The sequence below is a fragment of the Suricata suricatta genome, chromosome 3 (assembly GCF_006229205.1).
Source record: "Suricata suricatta isolate VVHF042 chromosome 3, meerkat_22Aug2017_6uvM2_HiC, whole genome shotgun sequence".
NCBI classification, from domain to species: Eukaryota; Metazoa; Chordata; class Mammalia; order Carnivora; family Herpestidae; genus Suricata; species Suricata suricatta.
This window is the reverse complement of record NC_043702.1, coordinates 46,265,340-46,285,266: the sequence shown is the minus strand read 5'-3', so window position 1 is coordinate 46,285,266 and position 19,927 is coordinate 46,265,340. Positions and strand designations below refer to the sequence as shown.

The 19,927-nt window shown below is 36.3% G+C and overlaps 1 protein-coding gene across 1 annotated transcript in view; it reads left to right on the top strand.

Moving 5' to 3' along the window:
• The first annotated feature begins 1,465 nt into the window (after nt 1–1,465).
• Nucleotides 1,466–19,927, top strand: part of FSIP2 (fibrous sheath interacting protein 2) — a 75,287-nt gene continuing 56,825 nt past the window's right edge. Inside the window, exons 1-9 of the mRNA XM_029934283.1 lie at nt 1,466–1,605; nt 1,946–2,071; nt 6,181–6,342; nt 7,017–7,106; nt 8,031–8,170; nt 8,823–8,964; nt 9,450–9,560; nt 13,059–13,188; nt 15,814–15,903. Of these exons, the coding sequence (XP_029790143.1) occupies nt 1,507–1,605; nt 1,946–2,071; nt 6,181–6,342; nt 7,017–7,106; nt 8,031–8,170; nt 8,823–8,964; nt 9,450–9,560; nt 13,059–13,188; nt 15,814–15,903 (1,090 nt within the window). The 5' untranslated portion in view covers nt 1,466–1,506. The remainder of the gene's footprint in view (nt 1,606–1,945; nt 2,072–6,180; nt 6,343–7,016; nt 7,107–8,030; nt 8,171–8,822; nt 8,965–9,449; nt 9,561–13,058; nt 13,189–15,813; nt 15,904–19,927) is intronic.

Here is a 19,927-nt window from a genome sequence, read left to right as displayed (position 1 = left end):
GATAAGGCTGTGGCGATCACATAGACAAAAGAATGATGAGTGGCTTAACTGAGGAAGTAGTGTACAGGTGGATAGGACAGAACCAATTAATTTCAGTGATAAAATCATTAGGACTAAGAGATCAACTGAATGCGGGGAATATGGGGAAAGCTAAGTACATACTATTTCTCAGTTTCTGGCTTGGGTAGATACTGATATTGTCACTGAGATGGGAAATGCAAGAAGAATAGGGCTTTAGCTTTGTCCTGTTTTGGTGAAGGGGTGGGTTGAGATTTGAGTACGTTGAATTTGAAATGATTATGAGACATCCATGTGGAGAGGGGCAGTGGACTATATCCTAAAATCAGATTTCGAATTTAGGAGTTCTGTGCTTCCAGGTGCCATTAAAACAATTAGAGCAGATGTAAAACTAGTGTATTGATTAAGAAACTGCCTGTGGGGTCACTGTTAAATAGTAATTATCATTCTTCTTAAACCTTTTGGGGAGAAAAGAGACAACTATTGACAAGGCTGTTAGAAAAATTAAATGTGGTATTTAGCACAGTATCTAGAGTTAGTATATTCACAGTAAGTAGTAGGTATTATTACTAAATAGCCGAGAAATAAGAAAGAACAGTGGGTGAAAGAATATTAAGGGTCTAAGTCCACATTGCTGACAAATCAGACACAGTCTGGCCCTTCAAAGTATTTCTAGTCTAGTTAGCTCCTTGAAGGAAGGGACCAAACTTCACTCACTGCCATATTCCCAGTGCCCCACTCAATGATGGGCCCCAAAGAGTCGGATATTTTCTAAATTCTGGCTGGATAGTTGACAGGAGGAGAAAAAGGGATCTAGGAGAAAGCAAGGAAGGCAGAAACGAGAGAGAAGAGAGAGGAGAGAGCTGGAAAGGAAGGAGGACAGGAGAAAGGCAGGGAGTCTTAAAGGAAACTAAAGTACCTTATGTGAACCAGGAGGTGGAAGGTGGGGATGGGGTGTGATCAGGGGCAGTAAGAAGGCACATCTAGAAAGCCAGGCCCCTGTCTCTAGAATGGGTTAAACAATCACTCCTGGATTTTGGTTTTTGCCCTGTTCCCCCACTTCCGCACTTCCCACCGTCCCCACTGCCATCTCCCCTGAGGGCCAAACTATAGCTTCTTCCCTGGAGGCCAGGAAAAGTTAGCCAGCTACCTGCCTACAAAGCTTTCAAAGTTTGGATGTCGGTTCGGTATGACCGAAGGGTGCTGGTTTCAGAAAGAAATGGTACATTGACTGTGACTCTCAGACCCGACCCCTGGGACTGATTTCTCCAACTCTGGGGCGCTGACGCCACAAGCACCGCCAGAGGGCAGCACCCTTCTGGGGCCCCCAAGTTCGGAGCCTGGAACGCTGGGAGCGTGAGGCCTCGAGGACGCCGGGTACTGGCCATTCTGGATCCAGGCTCGACGGAGGGACGACGACAGGGAAAGGGGTGAGAGGGAAGGACACACAGGGGAGGGCGGCTGAGGGCACAAGGGCCCGGGCTGGCGATGGAGCTGTACCTCAGTTCCTGTTCTAAGGCCGCCAACGTCGCTGCCGCCAAGACGGCCACCAGCAGCCTGGCCTCGGAGAGCCAACAATGCGGAGACGTGAGTGCAGCCCTGCGCCCGGGCTTCCGGCCTGGTGGGGCGGGGAAAGGAGAGCTGCCGACCAATCGCGCGGGTCCAAACCGCCCGCTTCTGGCGCCCTCGTGCGGCGCAGCCGGTGGCGGAGGCTGGGGCTGCGCTGGCCAAAACCGGCGCGGCGGGCGAAGAGCCCAAGAGCGGGTGGTGACCTGGAAGCGGGAGATCTCCGAGGCTGTCTGGTAGGGCTGGACCCTTCGACCTTGACCGTATGACTCTTCAGTTCATTTGTTTGGAGTAGCAGTCACATCGGCCTAATACCTAGTTCCTAAAAGGAAAGACCAAACTCTCCAATTGCATCTGACAGGGCGTGCACAAAACCCAATTTCCAGCCGTCGGAGCGAGTCAACTACTGGATCTGCCTCTTGGGGTCAAGTTGCCTATGATCCCAGGAAGCAATACTTTATACTATACTACGAACTTAAGTGAAAAGGTAACGTAATTTTTAATTGTCTTAGTTTGGTTTTCTTTGCCCTTGTCTACTTGCCATTAGATTCAGGAACTACATCATACAAAGTCTGTTAAGGGAATTTGCATGATAAACAGAGGAAAGAAATAACTAACACCATATCTAACCTAAGATATGGTTTAGGATGCATATCAGGCAACTTCATATTGAATAGTTTGCTCCAAATCTTGGGCTAGAAAGTTTAGATTCTTAACTCTGTCTTAATTTATAATTTAAGGAACCTTAGTGACATGTCTTTATACTATCATTTTACATCTACCTATTTAGTGGGATTTTATTGCAAATATATTTGGTTGAGAGAGGCAAGGTTATCAGTGCTCGCTGTACATTTGATTGTGTTATGAGTTTAACCAAAAATAAGTTGGACAAAACTATCATTACAGAACATTTTTCTACGATTTTATTTTGAGCTGTAGTCTATTTCATATACTAAAAAAAAAAAAAAGTTAAAATGAGTTAACATGTTCAGTATTTAACTAATGATTGCATGATTTGCCCCAATTTCCTCAACCGTTTTCTTTTTCCTCCAATCTAGAGCCTCAGCTTTTCTACTTGGGGTCTTTTACACCTACTCACACATACTACATTGGTATATCTGTGTCCTCGTTCCTTTGTTCTGTGCCTTGCCTCCCAAACCTGGCATACTCTTTCCTCTTCTGCCCAATCTGTGAATTTGAACCATCTTTCAAGATTCTTTCTGAACTATGATAGCCCCCAATCAGCTTATATTTCCTTAAAAATTTGCATTGCTCTTGGTTTGTATAGTTTCACTCAACAGTATAATTTTATGATTATAATTTTATGTTGTAAATCATCCTGGAGTATAGTATGCTTCCTTCAAACCCTTTCATGTTTTTAGTCCTCAACACCTCCACACCTCCTCCCTCAAACCTCACCAGCATTTGACCCAGTAACTAATGCTGAAGAAAGTTCAGGGCATTCTTTTGCAGAGGTTCTTTGATCAATATTGCAAAAAAAAAAAAAAAAAAAAAAAAAGAAGGAGAATTCTGAGAGACCCTCCTGCCCTTCTGTTATCTATGATGTCATCAGAAGTGAATAAGCCCCTCTCCCAAAAAAGAGGGACACCTGGGTGACTCAGGTGGTCAAGGGTTCCACTATTGGTTTCAGCTCAGGTCATGATCTCACAGTTAGTGAGGTCAACCCCCATGTACTGACACCAAGAACCTGTTTAGGATTCTCTCTCTCCCTCTTTGTCTGCCCCTTCCCCCCATCATGCTCACTCGCTCTCTCGCTCTCTCTCCCTCTCTTTCAAAATAATTTTTAAAAATAAATAAAGCCCCTTGTTATTTTATACTTGCCTAATAAACAGCTTTAACCTGATTGATCCTAATAAACATGATTTCTTTAAGTTTTGTTTCGGGTGTCTGGATAGCTCAATTGTTAAATGTCCAGCTTTGGCTCAGGTCATGATCTCACAGGCTTGTGGATTTGACCCTGGCATTGGTACCTGCAGACAGATCCTGCTTGGAATATTCTCTCTCTCCCTCTCTCTCTACCTCACCTTGACTTATGCTTTCTCTCTCACTCTCTCAAAATAAATGAACAAACAAAAAATGTATGTTTTTTTTCCTGGAAAATATATAATTTTCCTTTTAAAAAATATATAATTTTCCTTTTTAAAAATGAATTTGTTCTATTAGAATAGAGCAAGGTCGCTAAAACTATGCCACCGTGCACTGTTAGACTGAGTCACATCCAAACAAACTAGCTTTCCTAAAGATATGTTTGAAACCTCTAACATCCCTTCTGTAGGGTGTAAATTTAGTCCTGTCTTTGTTTGCTTATTCAAATATATTGTTTGCTGAATTACTTTTTCTGTCAAATATTAATTCACTTGTCAATTACTTTTTTAAAAGATGTCCTCTCTATTCTTTATTATATTCATTCCCCCCAAACTATCTTTATTTAATCATAATTAGTAACCAGACTATGTCCCTGAAGAATGACTTTGTGAGATCCTTCTTTTTCTTTCTCTACAATCTCCTCAATAAAGTGATGCTTTGTTTATACTTTTAGCTTTTTGTTTTGTTTTGTTTTAAGGGAAACTAATAACTTTAATTGACAACAAAATAATTACTCTGGCTTCAATGAATGGATAGGTCTAAAAGGTCAGTAGCCCAAGTTTGGTTTTGAGAAATATACAGCCATCACAGCTAAAGTTCAACATCTCTTAGATATTAACATCTTTGAAAAAAGATGTCAATGTCTTAAAAAAATATAATCATTCCACTCCTTGACTCATAATTATTGATTGTTCCCCTTACAGGAAAGATATGGGCTTTATATCTTGTCTCACTGAATTCAAGACAGTGTCCTTTGAGATTCTTTTCTTTGCCTTCTCACAGAAGCATTGGTGATTAGGGAATTCCGCTTTATGATTTAGGCCCTTGGAAGAGATTGAAGTCTGGTGTCAAACAAGGGGTCAGAAACTTATCAAGGAAGCTTTTAAATAGAAAAGGAAAGCTAGCATCCTATCATTCCTAGAGCCTGTCCCTTTGACCACCTAAGAAACATCCTCCCAACCTACCTTGAGGGAGTTCTTTATTGGGCCCCACCCAGCCAAGCTTGTGAGTGCTCAGAATCTGACTGAGGTGGCTACTACCAGACTGAACACGGAGGTCACAGATTGGTACCTGCAGACAGATCTGGACTGAGGCACAGCATGTGGGGTCTTATTGAGTAAACTAAGGCCTGTGAGCGGCGCAGGTGCTCTCAGGTTCCCCACATTTTCCACACATCCCAGTTGCCTTTCACTTGAGCCAATTCCTGCCCTGACTGTACTTTAGACTAAAACTTCACTTTTTCTGGCCAAGAAAACTTAAAGGAAAGCAAAAAAAAAAAAAAAAAAAAAAAAAGAGTGCAAAGGCAATATTAGGATGACTTCCACACCCACTTATATCCTCTACATTTTCCCTTTCAGAAATTCCCCCATAACCCATTATCACTGTCCTGCCATTGAAAAATGGACTAAGAACTCATACACACAAAACAATCCACCTCCCTGTGGTAATGTTTTAATTTACAAATGAGATTAGATCATTCATCCGTTTCCTCTAACGTAACAGAGAAACATGACTCTTAGCTGATATTTTCCTTCTTTATATGCTAATGACTATTGTATAAAGTGGCATTTGGTATTTACACATATGAAGAAGCTGCAGTCTTATCAATATCTATTTTTTAATGTTTGTTTATTTTTGAGAAAGAGATAGAGAGGTAGCAAGTATGAGTGGAGGAGGGGCAGAGAGAGAGAAAGCGAGAGAGAGACACACAGAATCTGAAACAGGCTAAGAGCTGTTAACACAGAGCCCAGTCTGGGCCTCAAACTCATAGACCATGAGCCATGACCTGAGCCTAAGTGAGACACTTAACGCTGAGCCACCAGGTGTCCTATTATCAATATCTTTTATAATTGGCTCCTCAATATGTTGAACTTTGTAATTCAGACTTTTTTTTTCCTGACTGTAGCATTCAGGGATCATTGGGTTTCTTATCTTAGATAAGACCTCAATACAAAATAACTCTTTAATCAATTATCTTTAACATCTGATTTTTACTTCTATTTTTGTTAAAGTTGTTTCCATGAATCGTGATGAAAGACTTTCTATTTTCTTCATTTTCAGATTATTGATATATAAAATCATATTTAATATTATCCTTTTATCCTTTAAATGAAGTGAGTACATTGACCTGGAAGAAGAGGAGGAAAAGAAAGCTTTAGCTTTCTTTATACATTTAAACAAATTTTATCATATTCCCTTTCTTTCCTTTTCCTTCTTCTCTGGCTCAAGGCCAATGACTGATGGAGATCAGGGAAGGAATTAATTGAATGAGAGTAGGATTTTAGAATAAGGTCAGTGGGGAAAAGAGGGAGGGATAATAAATTTTTATGTTGCCTAATCCAAGTCATTTCTGTTGTGGGTTTTCCTCCACACTAAATTCTTCTTGCATGCTTTACTTTTAATGAGCATTCTAGTCATTTCGATAGATTAACATTTAAAAAGTGAAATTCATTAGTTTTACCTTTACAGTATTTTTAAATCTGTTTGCAGCTTTTTCGACCTTCTTATGGTTTTAACCTGACTGATCCTTACTGTCGACTTTTGGAAAACCAATATAAAAGTCTCCATGATCCACATTTAAGAGCATACTATAAGCGCAAAGATATTCTGAGAAGATTAAAGAAGGATGGCTATATCACCAGCAATAATAAAGTGGGTTGAGGATTAATTTTTTTTAATCACTGCAAACCTCTAAGACTTGATAAAGCTTGCTTCTGTACCTTACTAGGGGGTCTGTATCACCTTTAACTTGGTCATGACAAATACTTAATGGGAAATTTCATAAATTACTCAGTATTTGGGTCAAGGGAAATCAGTTGTTTTTTCTAAATCAAACTACTTTCTCCCTCACATTTTTTCTTTATAATATCAAATTATGATTACGAAATAATTTGAGAAGGTAAAGTTAATTTTCCCAACTGTATCATAGTCCTCTCTGTCCCTAATATCACTATATGCTTGTCAAAGATTAAAAACTTGAGACAAAATAGGAATCTAGGAAAATCAGTCTGGAAGAATATTGGTAGACCATATTCTTACTGGAGTTGAACATTATTATTACATTGGTCTTTTAATAACTCAAGTTGTGTGTACTAAATCATCTGCCATGGCATAATGCATATTAATAAAGTAATGGTTTGAGAAGGATATTTCTTCTTGATTAAAAATTGTAGAGAGATACTGCTTGTAAAATTGTTAGCATTTTGTTACTCTTATTACCAAAATACTATCAAATGGTATGTCATTACTATTTTTTCTCTGGAAAGTAATTGTTATGATTTTTAAATATTTGTATTTATATACTTTGTAATTGTTTTGTTTTTTAGATTGTATGTACCTTGAGGGAATTGAATAAATACAGGCAATATCTTACCACTTTAAAATTAGACTTTGAAAGAAACTATATGAAAGATCAAGTAAGTTAAATACTTAATTTGGTTTCTTTACCTAAGGTTTGGAAAAAAGCTTTCTTTGTATCAAAATATCTTCTTATAATAGTTTTACCTTTAATTTTGACAAACTACTTTTTCCAAATGAAAATGTAGAAGAGGAATAAATAATATTTTTCAGTTGCTATATTGAGTTAAGAAAAGGGACCAAGTCATCTCTTAATATGCCTGTGTAGCTCACCTAATTTAGCAATTAAATTACCACTAAGATGTGTCATTTCTACCTGAGCTAGGACCAATAGGAAGAGTGTATTGTGGCAGGAAGATTCCTAAGCTGCAACCTCCAAACAGTGGGAATAACAGGAAAGGAAGAGTATGATAGTTACAGTGTCCTACAGGTGGCTCAAGGAACATGCACATTGGGTAGTGTGCCCACACACATGCCGCTATGTTCATTCAATAAAAAATGTTCTTAAAGGTGAAGTGGAGTGTGTTGGCATAGAATGAGTGGGTATAGATTGAGACTTCCTTTCAATATTTGACTCAAAGTTTGTGTGAGAGTGAGAGCCCACACACACATGTGCATGAGGGCATTCAGGTTTTAGGCTCAAGTGGGCTGGATAAAAATGAGAAATGTAGGTGTATGTGTAGTTTTACAAATTTATGTTCAAAGATTAATTGTTGTAAAAAAATGGTAATGACTTCCCTATACTATTAAGTGCTCTATATTTTCCACAATTTCTCCCTTGTGCCTAAAGCTTCTCCTCCCCTTCTTTCTTATTTTCACTTAACTTTTTCAGAATGGGTACAAAAATAAGATGAAATATTTATCATTTATTTTCAGAGGAAGAAATCTTTATTTTGGGTCAATTGTCTATGTCTATAATAGAATTAAGCAGAAGTATCTATTCACAAAATACTGAGCACTATCTGATATACTTTTTAAAATAGGAAATGATTGCAAAGCAAGTAAATAAACTACAGGAAAATACTCAAACACCTGGACATTCTGATGTTGCACGGTTCCAAAATTGGTTATTACAGAATGACACTCAATCTGTTAAGGACCAGGAACAAGTATTAAGGAACAGGTAAGATTGAAGTTAATGCATATTTTATGTATATATTATAGACCCAGATACATAAGAGGATACTAGAATGAACTTAAGGTAGGAATTTTTTAAGAAAGCGAGACACTATTTAACTCCACCACTGTCCCCACTACGGAGAGGAAAGGAGACCAAGAAGTACAGGAATTGGGAAATTATGGTGGCAAAGCTCTGAAGACAAATTTCTACCAGAGAAGACAGGGTTTCTGAGAATCCAAAAGGTAATCCAACCTGATAACTGAAGAACAAATCAGATTCAAAAATTGTCCTATTGTAGGAGATGAGAGAAAGTATTGTTAACACATGCTTCTTTTTTTTTTTTAATGTTTATTTACTTATTTTGAAAGACAGACCATGAGCAGGCTAGGGGCAGAGAGAGAAAGAGAGGGAGAGAGAGAATCCCTAGAAGACTCCATTCTGTCTGCGCAGAGCCCAAGTGGGGCTCGATTGCACAAACCATGAGATCATGCTGCCTTGAAGGTCTATGAACAGAGCTGATAGAAAATCGGTAAAATTCTTGTTGTTTAAGAAATGAAAAGCAAGCCCAAAGATGGTTTGGGAATATCAAAGCAGATGATGCCATCATAAGGGAAACAGCCAAAATACCTTTACTTATATTTGCACTTTTCCTTAGATATTTGGACATGATAAATAGGGAATTAAAACAACTTGAGTGTGCAGCAGGAGAGCAACACCTGCTCCGGATGGATAGAGAAGAAAGACGACAGCGAGAACACACAAGAAGAAAACTTAGTCTTCGTAGAAAAATTGAAGAGGTAAGATAACATATTTAAAGTATTGGGAGAAAAACTGTATACAATTGTTTCATTTGTAACTAATTTAGCTGTCCATCATACTTCCTGAAGTTATCTCAGATCTGAATCATAAATCCCCATTAACCTTTCTTCACAGCTATAAGTTGTTCCATAGAATGACGAGGCTGACGGCACAAACTATATGAGTCAACATCTGCCCTTAAAGAGACCATTTTAAATGTTACTAGAACACTACTTAACTCCCTTAAAGTCTTCATTGTGGATTTTAATTTTTGAATTTAGCTTTAGTAAAAAATAACCATCCTACATTCCGAATAGGAGGGCAGTAGGGAAAGTCCATCCTAAACCCAATGTATGACTTTCGTTAATGCTTATCCTGATTTCTGTTGGACCCCTGACATGTTCTAATTTGCTTGTTGGTGGTGGACAGAATACAAAGGTTTATTGTGAGCATGTACTGAGTATAGTAACTTCATGCTCCCTAGGAATGGAAGACAAAAGAGATGCTACTTCTGATGAAGATTGGAGAAGATGTTAAAAGAGAAGCTAGAATAGAGGAACAACGGCGTCGAAACAGAGAAGAGAGTGACAGGAAGGTGGGGTGAACTTTAAAACCTCTAAGTGGGACTGTTTGAGGAGAAGCTTTTGCTAGTTTCTAATATTTGAAAGTACACTTTGTGAGATAACAACGGACCAGTTTACTCCAAATGATATGCATTATAAAAAAGTGAAAGTTATGAAGTTCACTACATTTTGGCTATATTATATTTGGACTATAAAAAGTACCGCCTTATTATTTGATACAACTGCTTTTGACTTTGTTTCAGGACATAAATTATACTTATAATTCCTCTAGAAAAGAAATGATAAACTGATTTTTCTTACACTCAGAATTTCTTGGAGAAAGTTCTCAATATTTCCCTACCAGCTAATTTTTTAGAGTAACTTTTTTTTTATTTTAAATGATATATAGTTTTATGATTTAGAGTGTAAACCAGTGTAAAGAGAAATTCTTTGTAATCCCAGCACCACCTATTGTGTGGTACATGCACACATCAGGTGATATTTCTATGAAAATTTATTACAATAAATAAATTGATGTTATAACACCTTATAGGGTGTTTTGTAGATTGATTTTTCATTTAATAAAATAACACTGACAACTCTCCACATCATTTAATATTTGTCTAAAATTACAAGTAATTTCAATAGCTTATTGGTTTTTACTTTTATCTATTAATTTTTAACAGAGAGAGAGAGCAGGGGAAGGGCAGAGGAGGGGGAGAGAGAGAGAGAGAGAGAGAGCAAATCTTAAGCGGTGCACAGCCCAACACAGGGCTTAATCCCGCAACCCTGGGATCATGACTTGAGCCAAAATCAAGAGTTGGACACTTCATCGACTGAGCCACCCAGGCGCCCCTCAGTACCTTATTTTTGACAAATCTAGATGTAGTGTAAGATATACATAAGTCAGTTATATTGATATATCCCGCTATGTAGTATTTTTTATTAATGTAAACTTAAATATGTATGATAATCTTTTATTCTACTTCTGTTACATATACCTTAGTATTGCCGGGGCTCATATGGTGAGCTTAGCTTATCCCACTTTATTGTAATTATTATTTTCTAATATTCACTTTTTTTCAATGGGAGTTCTCTCCAAAGTGACCTTTTGCTTCCAGACATTTCTGAAAGTGGCTGGTTTGGAGAGCAACAGAATGCCCCAGGTCTCCCTTTTCGCCTCATGCAAATTTCTATTCAAGGAGTCCTGGCCAGTTTTCGTGACAACCCGTGCAATGGGATAAGCTCTGGCACTGGAAGTGCCAGTTAGACACGGCCACTGATGATAGACATGGTGACGCTGCAGGATGCTTGAGCCATGTTCATGGCAGAGAGCTATTTGAATTATTGATATTTCCAATAGAGTTATTCTAAATTGTTTCTCTTGAAATGTGTTTTAATAGAAGTTTTAAATTCATTGGTATATCATTACTTTAATATTTTTAAGATTGACACTCTATATATATATTCATATATATGCATATGTATATATTCTTTTTTTACTCCAAAGTATGTGCTTAAATTATAGTTAGGAAATCTTTAAAATATTTTGCCTTTGTATCTTTATCAAAAATCTGTTGTAGAGTGTATTTTTGCACTCTTTTCTACTCTTTGATCTATTTGTCCATTACACTGCCTTGATTACTGTAACTTTTATAGTTCTTTAAATCAGTAGTGCTAACCGTCTAAGTTTGCTCTTCCATTTTAAGGTTGTTTTTGCTAATCTAAGCCCTTTACATTTATATATAAATTTTGAAATCGTCTTTTCAATTTTCTACCAAGAAATCTTACTGAAACTTTGATTAGAATTATGTTTATTCTATTGATCATATTGGTCACAATTGATCTCTTGATAATATTGAATCTTCCAACTTGTGAACCAAATATTTATCTCCATTTATTTAGGTTTCCCTAATTGTTGCAGTTTACAGGTACACATCTTTTGATAGGTTCGTCCCTAGGTATTTCATAATTTTTATGCTATTATAATTGGTATTTTTAATTTTTAATTCTGATTATTTGGTGTTAGTACATAGAAAAGCAAATTTTTATAGTCGTCTTATAATCTGCATTGACAAAATCACTTACTCTAGTAATTTATTTCTAGATGCCAGTTGACATTCAACATAAGTGATTATGTTGTCTATGAATAAAGGTAGTTTTATTTCCTTTCTTTGGATGTAGATGTCTTTTTCATTTTCTTGCCTGATTGCACCGACTTATAACCTCTGTTAAACCTAGAATAGAAAAAGTGATAATGGACATTATCATCAAATATTGTTTTGTCCCTATTCTCCTCTCTACATGAATATATTAATTAGGCTGCTTGATGTTATTCCACAGCTGGCTTATACGCTTTTCATTTCGTAACTTTTTGTCTTACAATCAATCTTTCCTTTTGGATGGTTACTTTTCCTGAATGCACTTTAATTAATCTCTTCTTTTGCAATTTCTGTCTATTTTGCTATTAATGCATGTCTCATACTATACATCTCATACGTTTAAAAAATTGATTCTGGTCCTTTTTATATCTTCAATGTCTTTTCCTTGTAAATATATGGAATACACTTATGCTTTAATATCTTATCTTTAATTCTAGCATTTGTATCATTTATGGGTCAATGTTAATTGATTGATGGACTCATTTTATGGATCATATTTCCCTGCTTTTTATACATTTGGTGCTCTTTGATTAGATCCCAGATATGAAATTTACTTTTTGGATACTGAATATTTTCATATCCTTCTAAATATCCTTTAGCTTTTTCCTTGAATATAGATAATTTCTTTGGAAACAGCTTTTTAAGATTTGTTAGATGGGGCCAGAGCCATGTTTAATCTGATACTAGTTATTGTTCACTACTGAAGCATGACCCATTTTAGTACTCTACCCAATGCCCTGTGACTTATGAAGTTTTTCTGGAGTGGATGGTGAAAATAGGCATGATAGACCGGTGCCGACACCATTCTCTCTAATCCTGAAGGATGGCCTTGGTGTTTCCTCACATACCTGTACTGATCCATTCTCCTGCTGAATACTCTAGGGAACCCTTAGAGGATCTCTGGGGTTCTTTCTCTGTGCAGTTATTTTCTTTCTGGTACATCAAGGATCAATATTAGCCCAGAGCTTCAAAAAAGAAGTCACATTTCATACATTATATATATCTCTATTAGGCATGAGTGATTTGATTAAGTCACTCAAGAATCTTCCAATTGAAGATGATTTAGTAATTGCCTAAACTCTTCAGAATATCTATGGATTAAGAGACCCCAGTTGACCTGTAACTAGACCAGTTCCCTGAAGGTGGATAGTGAGGTTAATTGTATTTAAGTGTTAAATACATTATTCATGTTTGATCACAGATAGAAATTTATCCTTTACTCCCCTCCCAAATTTGTACCATGTAACTTGATAAGGCATAAAAGAAGAGTGACTGTTGATTTCCAATATATACTCTCAAATTTTAAATTCTTGTTTTGCATTTTTAAATAGAAAGCTTATGTTAACTTGATATGTCTTAATATTTTAGAAACAAGCCCTTCTAGAGAAAAAAATGGCTTATCATTTACAAAAAATGCAAGAAAATGGCTTTAAAAGAGAAGAGATGAGAAACAACAATACATTTCATTACAGAGGACAAGATGGAACATATAGAGAAAGTAAGGATATTAAAAAGCTGATGGAGCAATGTATAAAATGCTTATCTATGTACTTATGTAAAAATCCATTTGTAAAATTCTGTTTGCTTACAATTGTTATCTGTTTTGTGCTAGGCACAGTTCTAGGCATTTCTCTATTACAGTTTAAGTGGAAAAATAGAAATATGTAAAAATTAAAACAGTAAAATAATCTTATCAAGTGGTTCAATAGACAAGTTTTCTCATACTGCAGTTCTAACCAACTTCCCTATACTAAAAATAATGTATTTTTTGCTACTGAAACTTTAAAAACTTGTATGTAAGATAATTGCTATTATACACCTACCCTGGTATTCTACTGTGTTGCCAGCCATAATGAATAGACAGTACCAGAAAAAGGGGGGCGGGACGGGCAAGAGGTCAGAGAATAAGGAAGGGAGGAAGAGGAGAAGAAGGGAGAGGAAGGAAGGAAAGAAAAAAGAAGGAAATGAAGAGTTTGAAGGAGGGATATTCAGAATAACTTTGCTATGTGCAATCTCTAACAGCTTTCTTTTATTTCATAAAGTATATTAAATTTGTTAAAGTAAATTAATTAATGATATTAACTATAGTTCATAACCAGAATGCAGAAATGTCCATTTGCTTTAATTATCATGACTACATGGTATAAGGAAAGAACAAGATCATCAATCCCATCTCTGTCCTATCAATCCTCTTTCTAGATGAGAGCCTCCTTGTGTCACTCCAGTAGATTACTAACTAGTTTTCACTGGTTCTTTTTTCAAACCACCTTCAAATCTATTTTTAAGATTGCTACTAATTACACTTTAAATTTGTTCTGAGGCTTTCTTCTAGTTCCAAGTGTCCCCATTACCTCTTAACTGAAGCTCAGACTTTTGAGGCACCCATTCATCACTATCCAGAGCCCAACCCAAAGCTAACTTTTAAACTTTGTTTCATTCCATCTCCTTGAAGAAGGCAGCTATTATCTAGGGGTGATGTACATAGGCTCTGAAGCCAAACTGCTGAGGTCCAAAATCTTTACCAAACTGCTTTACCATAATCTATCCATGCAAATAGCTTGGACAAATTACTTAACCTCTTTGAGCCAACGTTCATGATCTGAAAACAAAAATAATACTCCTAAATTCTCATAAAGATCTCAAAAGTTCTAGTCTATAATAAGCATTCAATTTCTTCCATTGTCCAATCAAATGAGACTACTGACCACTCCTAACACACAAGGTCCTTTTCTTCTGTGCATCTCTTTGTCCAATTTTCTTAGCCTGGACTGATGTGCTTATTGTTCATCTATCCCAATTCCACAGCTCTTTAAGCCCCACTGTAAGTGACATTCCACAAAATCTTTCCTAATAACCCTAATTGGAAGATCTTTCTCCTTTGAATCCCTTATAGTACTTTGTATCATTCTCAATACACTTCTTACATACTCCCCATGGTCTTAATCACCCATAATATCATAACTCCCATTTTTGTGTTCACAGAGCAAATAATACTGTATGTATTATGTATGCATGTGTGTGTGTTTGTGTATAAAATATCTGCTAAATGGATTAATTCAATTTATCAGCTCATTGAAATAATGAAAACAATCTCATACTTCAGAAAAGAAATCACTTAGTAATGATATACATTCCTACAAATTTAACTATCAACCTTCTCAATGGGAAAAGAATTTCAAGTAGACATTTTAAACAATTGTTACCTCAAATCCCTTTTTGAAGAAGATGTAAATGAGGGTGCCTGAGTGGCTCAGTCAGTTAAGCATCCAGCTCTTGATTTGGGCTCAGGCCATGATCTGACTCTCGTGAGATCAAGCCCTGGATTGGACTTCATGCTGAGCAGGGAGCCTGCTTAAGATTCTCCCTCTCTCTCTCTGCCCCTCCCCATCCTTGTGTGCATGCATTCTCTCTATCTCTCTCAAAAAATAAAGATAAAATAAAATAAGAAAATGTAAATGAATCTAATTTATATTATCAAGGCGACATGAATATCTATTTTACAAACAATTATACTTCCGAGTAATATTGTCATCTTCCACAAAATAGACAGCTTCCAGAGGGACAGAGAAAGAATAAGAGAGGAAGGGATTATTAGGTTAAATTTGCTCCAGTGGGAAGACATCACTCTCAGATTTACATCTCTAATGAAAACCCACTGAGCACACATGATGAGAGGAGACTTTGCCCTCCTTAAGTGGTTAAAGTAAGAACTGTAAGTACTTCTATTGCAAAAGGGTAATATTTATACAGTAGCCTATGCCAGGCTGGGAGGCACATCCAGGAACTGCAATAGTCACTGTGGGTTAGTGGGTCTCTAGCCAGTAGCTACATTGCTATGCCTTCCCGCAGATACGAAATGACATGTTACAGTTTGTCTGGGTGTAGCTTTTCTCTCCACCAAAAGAAAATTCTGTCCCTCCAAGTATATCTTTTAACTTGAAGTGATAATATTTCAAGAGCTATTATATTCCCATGTCACATCTCTCCATCTCCAACACCTCCCAATAATCCCACGTACAAATTAGCATAAGGCTCACCTTCCTTGGGCTTGACAAAATAGTCTATCTTGGTTAATTCTGTCAACACTACTACTAAAAATAAATGTTTTATTTCTTTTTTAAAGCTTATTCTCCAAAGAAGAAAATAAAGTCCTTTGAAAATATAAATTTAGTTTACCAAGTTGGTGACCAGAGACCAAATAAAGGAGTATACGGTAAATGAATATTTTGATAAGAAATACTGTAGTAATTTGAGGAAAGACTAAGTTTGGATAGAATCTTTTGCTTAAATGCTTTAAATGCCTAAGTCTTCCATTCTCTGTTGTCAAATGACTGATTTAGAGTGATGCTTACCAATAATGATACTGCTTTCAGAATTTGATCTCTAGTTACTGAATTAGTGTTCTAAACTTAACATTATGTCATAATCTTAGAAAAACAAAATTAAAAGTCAATTGCTATTATACAGTCTATGAAACCTAAAAAAATGAAAACTAATATTTATGACGTTCAAAGTGATTTTAGAAAACTCTGAGGTTGGTCAGAAATAACTCCAAAGCTACTCAGAACCCTATTGAATTTTATTTTATTATTTATCTCATACTGTTACTTCATGTTGCCTATTTATTTAAAAATAAATAAAATTTTTTATTTTAGTCATTCTAATAGATACAGTGTTATCTCATTGTGATTTTCATTTGCATTTCCCTAATGGCTAATGATGATGAATATCTTTTCATATGCTGTCTGCCACTTGTAAATCCTGCTTAGTAAAGTATCTGTTGTGCTTTTTGCTCGTTGTTAATTGGGTAGTTTTCTTACTGTTAAGTTTCAGGAATTACTTATATACTCTGAATACAAATATTTTTCAGATATGTGATTTACAAATATTTTCTCTCAGTCTATGACTTGCTTTTTACTTTTCTGTTTCATGGATCAATTTATGTGTGTATCTCTTTGCTAATACTGCACTATGTTAATTAGTGTAGTTTTTACTATCTTGAAATCAGGTAGTATAATTTTACCAATTTAATTTTTTCCTCAAAATTTTAGCACTACTTTAATTTGTTTGCCTTTTGCATTTACATGTTATGATTAGCTTGTCTGAAAAAATTAGGGTGACATTTTTTAATGAAGTACATTAAATCAATCTATAGATCATTTTAAGAAGATATACTCTACAAGTCTTCACCTTCCAACCGATAAACATAGTATCTCTTCCTGTTTAAGTTGTACTTATTTCTTATTATAAGTGTTTTTATAGTTTTCAGCATAGATTTCTTATATATGTTGTGTTATAGTTACACATAAGTACTTCATTTTTTGGTACTATTATATGTGACAATTTAAAAATTTGTTTTCCAATTGTCCATGACTATATTTTTTATTATATCTCTTTTTACAGATTTTTTTAGTGGTTGTTCTAGATAATACTGTACTTATCTTTTCACAATTCCACTTAACCCTTCAAGTGAAATGTAAATATTTCCACTCTATATGACTCCTTATCCCACATCCCTTTGTTATAGTTGCCCTATGTATTACATCTACATACATCAAACATTCATTCAAAGTAACATGTTTTATTTTAAAAAACTAAGTAGAAGAAGACTAACCTATTATATTTACCCAGATAGTTTCCATTTTGAATGCTCTTTTAATTTCTGATATTCCATGTTTCTTTTCCAGTATCAGTTTTTCCAGTCTATGGAACTTCTCTTAGTATTTCTTTTAGAACAGATTTTCTGGCACTGAATCATCTTAGGTTCTCTTTCTCTAAAAATGTCTTTATTTTACCTTTATTCCCGAATGATAGTGTTTTCATTTGATATAGAATTGGAAGTTGACATTTTTTCCAGAAAATCAAGAGTCAGACACTCAATTGACAGCCAGGCACCACAGTTTTTTTTTTTTATTAAATATTTCGAACATAAATAAAAACCAGAAGGACCCATAATGTGCCTCTGACTTGTTTCACTTAGCATAGTACCTTTTCTATATATAAAATCATGTCATTCATAAATAGTGACAATTTTGCTTCTTCGTTTCCAATTTGGATGCCTTTTCTTTCTCTTTTTTTGCTTAATTGGGGTCCCAGTAGGTCCCTGAAGCTACCCATCAGTCTCTTAACCTATATTTTTAGAGTTCTGTTTTAGAGCACATGGGTGGCTCAATCAGTTAAACGTCTGACTTCAGCTTAGGTCATGATCTCATGGTTTCTGGGTTTGAGTCCTGTGTTGGCTCTGTGCTGACAGCGTAGAGCCCTGGTCCTGCTTTGGATTGTCTGTCTCTGTCCCTGTCCTGCTCATGCTGTATCACTCTCTCTCAAAAACAAATATGTAATTAAATAAATAAATGTGTACATATACATATATGTGTATGCATATAATTTTTTCTCTTTTTGCTGCTTTTTTGGGGGAGTGAGTACGACTGCCCTGTATTTCATACCACTAGGCCTTTCTTCAGTTCCACCCATTCTGCTGTTGAACCCCTATAGTGTCTTTTTCAGTTCAGTTATTCTATTCTTCAGCTCTATGACTTATGTTTCACACTGTCTTATATTTTCTCGCTCTTTGTTGACCTTTCTGTGTTCATCCATTCTTCTCTCAAGATCCGTGAGCATCTTTCTGACGATTACTTTGAACTCTTTGTCAGGTAAATTACTTATCACTGTTTCATTAAAGTTTTCTCTGGGAGTTTTTCTTGTTCTTTCATTTGGAACACATTCCCTTGTTTCCTCATTTTGCTTGTTTTTATGTTTACATGTTAGGCAAAACAGCTATCTCTCCCAGTCTTAAGGGAGTGGTCAAAAGAAGACTGGGTATGTGTTTCACTTGTCTGTGCAGCATCCTGCCAAGAACTGTCTCTCTGATTGTTTCAGTCCTATAGGGCCCCAAAACACAATGGACCCTGGCCACCAGAGGCAGGCAATCACAGGGCGTTCATTGTGAACTGTGTGCACTTGCTGGCTTTGGTAGGATCATAGGGGAGGAATTGGGGCAGGCAAGTCCACACACTGGCTTTAGTGGGGCAGGGCCATAGTAGTTTGTGGGTAGGGGAGCAAGCAGTTTTGGCAGGATAGAGAGTGCAGAATTGTCATCTGGCAGTGCCAGCAGTTACGAAGGTAAGAGAGTATAAAAATGGCAACAACCAGCACCTCCTTCCCTGGGGAGAGTTGGAACATACTTCTGCCCTTCCAGCAGATGTTTTAAGAATAGCCAATGGATCTCCTTCGTGTATGGTCTACATGCTTCTCAGCCTGCTGCACTTGTGCTGGGTCTCAGGGTACCGTACTCTGTGTACAAACCCTTGAGGAACAGAATCTATTTCCTACTGCTCTTTGAGTCTCCTGGATATAAGCCATGTTGATTTTCTTTTTTCTTTCCCTTTCCTTCCTTTTTACTTTTCTTTTCCTTTCCTTTCCTTTCCTTTTCTCTTCTTTTCTTTTATTTATTTATTTTTTTATTGTTTCTTATATGCATATATTTTATAATAATATTTGTTTTTTTTCAAGACCTAACAGAGCACCTAAGGAAACTAGAAAGGGAGCAGCCAGAGCACCCCAAACCCAGCAAAAGAAGAGAAATAATAAAGATCAGGGCAGAGTTAAACAAGATATAATCCACAAAAACAATTGAACAGATCAATGAATCCAAGAGTTAGTTTTTTGAAAAAATAAACAAAATTTATAAACCTTTAGCTAGGCTCCTCAGAAATAAAAAAGAGAACACTCAGACAAAATCATGAAAGAAAATGGATCTATTACAACAGATCCCTCAAATACAAGCAACTATCAGAGATTACTATGAAAAATTATATGCCAACAAACTGTACAATCTAGAAGATATGGACAAATTCCTAAACGCACATGCACTACCAAAATTCAAACGGGAAGAGATAGAAAATCTGAACAGGTCCTTCAGCCATTTTGATCTTATTTTTGTGTATGGTGTAAGAGACTGGTCTAGTTTCATTCTTCTACATGTTGCTGTCCAGTTTTCCCAGCACCACCTGCTAAAGAGGCAGTCTTTTTTTTCCATTGGATACTCTTTCCTGCTTTGTCAAAAATTAATTGACCGTACATTTGTGGGCCCAGCTCTGGATTCTCTATCCTATTCCATTGGTCTATGTGTCTGTTTTTGTGCCAATACCATACTGTCTTGATGATGACAGCTTTGTAGTAGAGGCTAAAGTCTGGGTTGTGATGCCTCCCATTTTGGTTTTCTTCTTCAATAATAA